At 38.5% G+C, this 6000-nt stretch overlaps 1 protein-coding gene across 1 annotated transcript in view; it reads right to left on the reverse strand.

The window, feature by feature from the left end:
• LOC139736949 (phospholipase D1-like) overlaps positions 1-5696 on the reverse strand; it is a 41297-nt gene extending 35601 nt beyond the window's left edge. The window contains exons 1-5 of the mRNA XM_071647623.1: positions 5592-5696; positions 3378-3636; positions 2482-2614; positions 1319-1568; positions 448-589 (exon numbers count right to left, since the gene is read on the reverse strand). Of these exons, the coding sequence (XP_071503724.1) occupies positions 448-589; positions 1319-1568; positions 2482-2614; positions 3378-3592 (740 nt within the window). The 5' untranslated portion in view covers positions 3593-3636; positions 5592-5696. The remainder of the gene's footprint in view (positions 1-447; positions 590-1318; positions 1569-2481; positions 2615-3377; positions 3637-5591) is intronic.
• Positions 5697-6000: the final 304 nt, after the last annotated feature.

Below are 6000 nucleotides of genomic sequence, written 5' to 3' on the forward strand. Positions count from 1 at the left end.
AAACAGGATGCAAATAACTGGAAGTATGTCCTGTTCAAAAGGCAATCAGGATACTCATTGAATCGAGTGCATGTTTCACTTTCAATATCAATTCCTTTCAAAAAATCATCCTTGACTGTAATATCAGATATCTGAGGCTAAGCCATCACACCACAGGTCTACTCCTCACATAAGCACCACCTTCAGCTGCAGAGTTTGGTTATTTGCATCACTTTACTGTTATGCAAAAGTACAGTGTGGGTAAATGTAAACGGTTTGTAAATATCCAAAAGAATACGCTTTCCTTAGGAGCCAAACATTTTCAACAGCTTCCACCACCAGCAAGAATGCAAATTAGTGTAATTGGCTGCTTATCACTTTATCAAAGATACTGCTGGTGTTTACTCCAGGCTCATGCGTCTGGTTGGGACGCACATATATGGGGCAAAAGGAGCCTTTCAAACTTACAGGTTTGGATTGAGATGGAGAGTGGAGTGGACACGCCCACAGTCCGCTATCTTGATTGAGATTGGCTTATCTGAGATGAAGACCCTTCTCAATTTGTCATGGTATGGCACTGGCTCATCATACACAACCGTATAAGGCACTCCTGCAAGTGGCATCATGACAAAGATATTTCTTGTAAGTCTGGGCTGTTTCAGTTTGTAGCTTATTGATTCTACTTTAACATATCCATGGTGATTTTTGTGCACATTATGTAATGGCACAAAGAGAAGAACGAAATACGAACAAAGTAACACAAACTCAATGACATAAAAATTGTAATGTCCTCTGGATTTGCTCAATAGCAATAACTTCCTCAGATTAATCATTTCATCTAGACTACTCAATGTATCATGACCATACAGCACTGAATATCTGAAAAGGTTCTGAAAGCATAGTCACATAGCAACACATGGATAGGAACTTGGGTCACTCACATAATACTCATACAAATGAATGCTAGGTATGCAGTGTAAATGTAGAAACTCACACTTATCTGTTCTTATCTTTGGCATTTATCAAACTCCAAAACCACAGAGGAGCATGGACAGGCCAGAAGTATATATGCAATGTTTGGCTTGAATGCACACAAAGATACAAAACTGAACTCTTCTCTAGATATTTCAAATTAACATTTTTCATAATACATGAATGCAGTTGTCTCAAACACCTGCAGAAATGTAAAAAAAAAGGTGTATCTCTACATTACAAATGATAGGAAGATGTGAGTCAACTATTTGCACAAATGCAATTTCAAATTTGCTGGGAAAGTGAAGATTTGTAGCTTTGAAGAGATTGTTGCTAACAAAGGAGATGTATGCAAGGGCCTACATACCATTAGCATTTGCTGAAGCATTCTGGTTTGGGCTATCGACGAAGTCCATACTCCAGTTTGCTTGTCTTTGTGTGACTTCATCCTCAAGCGTGAGGTCGCCATTCAGAGAGGTCATGCGGAGAAACTGCTGCTGTCTCCTTTCAGTTAGCGCTGAATTGTTCCCAGAGAAGTTGATTTTGTCCATGTATTCCCTTTTCACTTCTTCAACATATACTTGGGCTTCTGCAACAGACATGTCAGAGCCCTGACTCTGTCAAGACCAAAGTGAGGACAGTGGGAGTTTCTGACCGTGGTTCACCTTCCTCAAAGTACCTAACCAATATCCAGCCAAATCATATGTATGGCCACACATTCATTTCCAAGTTTAGATATGTTTAACCAATTGTATGATAATCAAGAGATAAAACAGTTGCTATATATATTCACAGCAATTACTACATCATCAAAAGGTATTGACTTGATATTAGAAAGCACTTCAATCAGGTTCTGAGAGCTACCTGTAGTCATTTCATAATTGATGACATGAAAGGAATAAATGTATCTTTGCAGAACATGTGAAATGGTTGAATTATTAAAATGATTCATGCACAAATGCACTTCAAATACAAATACTACATAAGCTGTAGAGAATATAACATAAGCCTACAGTACAGATTCTACATCTTTTCCAGATATATTTTAGCATATAATATACTGCAGCCCACCCCCAATCATGGCTCCTATCAGTGGGACCACTTATAAAATATTTGATAGACATTTGCCATCTAGCAAGGAGCATTACTATATAGTTTGTCTTGATGGCCAATGAATATAGCAAACAGACCAAACTTATTTTGGAAAGTCACTTGGGAATCCAATGCATCTAGCAGATTCACCTCTCTAGAGGTGAATCTCTAGCAGCCTCTCTAGGCTGTTGTTAATGTTAATTCAACTGGAAAAGAATTAAGTGGTAAACATGATTCTCAGATCAAACAAATCAAACCAAACCACCACACACCACCAAAGTGGTGCACACACAGTTGCATGCTTGAATGGTATTCAATGACCTTCTTTCTGATGGTTGACAGCATGCACAATGTCATGTCTTCTCAGGAAATCATTTTTAACTAGTGTTAGGAACTCACTAGCTTGCAGTCTATTACAAGAAGGATTGCAGGACTTACTATCCTACAGCCTGGTGAAAGGTTGGCTAGGAGAACATCTTCCATCCTTGTTCTCTCAGCTTGGGTCTTGTTCAGTTTGGCGGAATCCCAGTCAAATGTCTGGTAGGAAATACGGCCACTGCTCTCTGACAACCTAAACCAAAAAGTCATGCATGGTTTTACTAAGTGTGCATATATTTTAAATTCCTTTTCTCTTTTAGTCAGGTATATACAGCTGTCTCTCCCTAGAGGGCCCAATGTTAGAGAAAGGGGCTAAATGTGGTTCACAGGGCTGGGTGCTACACACTAATTATGTGCCCATACCACCAGCACTGCACGCCATAAACTTACCATCTGGAAAAGTAATATTCAAGAGACACTTGATCAGGCAAGAGGGAGACACATGTGTCATGCCCTGCAGTCACAACTTCAGCATTTAAAAAGGTACATACATGGTGCCTGAGAAAAATTTACAGTCTTATCTGAAATGAATGAGCAAACATTTGACAAACTCTCATCTTTTCTTGTTCATTTTCTTTGTGAAAACAATAATTGCCCTGTAATCATGCTACCTGCCCCTGTTTGGGCCCAAATTACCTCTATCTATTACAAATAATAGCTAGAATTATGATTTTGACTTGTAAGAGAAGCAAAGATAACACTCATACTACTACAAAGTACTAAAACAAGTGAATGAGTTTCATTTGCATATTAGTGTATTAGTATTTTCATTTTTGTGCAATGAATTATTCCTGAGATATGTAAGGAAGTCAGCACATACATACAAGGTGTATGTACCTATGGGCTTGAGGTTACTGTACACATTCTGTACCCTATGAGAGCTGCTCTTTAAAAAAAGAAAAAAAAAAGTGAAATGCATTTCAAATTCCTTTAACAAATTACCACTTTTGCTTTACCTCCTGACAGCGTCGCTGCTTCCAGCAAATGTTAGAATGTCTGCGCTGACTGGGGAGCTGTTGGAACGACCTCTGCTGTCAGGGACCTGCAGAGTATTCTTTTTGCTTGCAAAACTTGATCGCCTGAGGAGGTTGTCATTTTCATCCTCTGCTTGTTCCTCTGGGCTGTGCATGTGGACCTGGAGCAGACACTTTCCTGGAGGACTTGCTTCCATTTTTATTTTCAGTGTAATTTCCCGTCACGACTGTACAATTGTATCTGTATATTTTTAGAAAGAGGATAACATATTTTTGTAGTGTAGAATTCACATCAAATGGCTACCTTGCTGCCTACGCATGTAACAAAAATGCATAATTCTCAATTTCATTAGAAAGTTTCTGCTGTTAGGAACAGTTTTCTTTATGATGGTCATACCCAGGCAGCCTACCAGTATTTTCATTGTTGCTGTTATTTTACAGTTGTAAAAGCCTAGATTTCTTCTTTCTCTTAAGTATTCCCTGCAAGGAAAAGTATGAAAACCAAATCATTCAGCTTAAAGTCATCAAAATACATTAAAGTAATGGCTCCTACATTAGGCTATAAATCAAAAAAAAAAAAAAAAAGTCACCTTGCACTTGACATATCAAATAAAATGAAAACTAGATGGTAATCAATAACTGGATTCTTTCTAAAACCTCATTCATTTCTCGCATATTTATGGTAATTTTAAAGTGTGTTGTAATAATACAGTCCATCAATCTGTAGCTTGAATCATGGTGAAGAAGAACTATGTTCCCGCTTACTTGATTTATAAAGAATATCTGTACCAGTATATTGTGAGTGGATGTCAAATCTTGGAGAGGAAATTACATCTGGCAAGAATATGGTTGCAAACTGCTTGATAGATCTGACTAAATAAAGGCCAATGCCATCATACATTTAAAAATTTACAACACAGAAACCCACTAACATGAAATTAACCACAAAGTTGGGAACAAAACAACATTTGCTAAAAATATTCAATCCCCAGCAAGTTGAAACCTAAAAAGATCAGAAAGACTAGAAATTTATAGGAGAGATTGCTTTTTGCAAAAAACAAAACACAATAAAGCAAGTACACCATGAATACAGGCCTTATCATGTCAGATGAAATTCCACAGGTGTTTCTCCACCAAGAATAAAGTCTTCTATAAAGCTGGGAGCTATTAATTGCCACATAAACTGCATGCATTGCAAATGGCAAATAAACAGCAGTGAATGGAGTGGTAAGAAAAAAAAGGTCATGATAACACCTCAATAAAGTGTACCAATTGCGCATATCTTGCACTAGATCTAATTAATCATTTTAGTTTGGTCAATGTGTAGTATTTTTGCACTTTGAATAAAAACAATGTTTCTGACAAACAAATAGAAGTCTTTTACACTTTTTTTTTCTTATTTAATTTTTTTTAAATAATACAGCCCGGCCGAGATCTAGTGTTGGATGGATTAAATAAAAGTGCAAAGAGTCAAAGTACTCCTATACCCACCCGACCAGGGCAATACACAGGAGAGAGAGAGAGAAAAAAAAAAAAGAGAGGACATAATTGTCCCTGGAACACATAAGTGACAAAAACAGCAAAACACACACACTGCATTGAATACTGTAACGGTTAAAAGTGGAAATTTTCGCAGTGTTGAAATTTTCGCGCATTTCGCGCAACCAGACACTAGCACGAAAATAAAAGCACGCAAATATTTTTGCTTGCCATATGTTCCTGTACTTGGTGTCTTGATTCCACGGAATTATAAACACACGAAACTCCTCTAAGTCTTACCCGGTCAAGCGCGAAAAATTATTTGTGCGAAAATAACCACTTTTACAGTAGTAAATGGAATGGAAATTTGCCTTGATAACCTAGTGGAGTAATCAATAATAAAAATACTTAACTTGCCAACAGTCTGATGTCAAATCTGCATTTTCTCTAACTGTTAACTGTTATGCCTATCACTATGGTGTCAGACCAATCCACTATTAAACTGTCAGTGCAGTACACTAGACTAGTGTACTAATGTGGCTAGAGTGACAGCAACACGTTCCTACAACTTGTCTTTAGAAATCATGCCTCACTCCGTTTGTAGCAGAGTCAGTAGGAAACTCACAGCTATCATATGACAGACCAACCTACTTTTTCTTAGTTGACTACAACAGCAACACCAACTGAACAAGCGGCAAAGTGTTACACTACGCTTACCAAGCCTTCTCCCCGAGCGTCGCCTCTCTGACATTAAATACTCTTCGTCGTCGGAGTCGATCCCTGCCTGTCCAGTCCAGCCCTACCTGCCATGTACGAGGCCAGTAGTACTCGTGTAGGCTCCGCAAGGCAAGCGCCGAACGCGAGACTGAACCAGCGCTGGAGTATTTATTCTATGTACGCGGTTGAACGATCACGTCTGGAACTATGCAAGAACAGAACCAGGCTAGAACAGCAGAAGTGGCACTACAACGAAGGTTGGTCCAGAACGACGAAGTGGCATTGTTTTACGTCTTTCTCAACGATCAGACCCATACATGAAACAGTTTCCTTCTTAATTTCTGACATTTATTGGACCATATACACAGCCAGTTCGTACTGTCGGCGTTAGCTGTCCTGTATCCGAGTG

This window comes from Diadema antillarum, unplaced genomic scaffold, assembly GCF_040938485.1.
Source record: "Diadema antillarum isolate AM-2024a unplaced genomic scaffold, OU_Dant_1.0 seq00000674_RagTag, whole genome shotgun sequence".
Classification (NCBI taxonomy): domain Eukaryota; kingdom Metazoa; phylum Echinodermata; class Echinoidea; order Diadematoida; family Diadematidae; genus Diadema; species Diadema antillarum.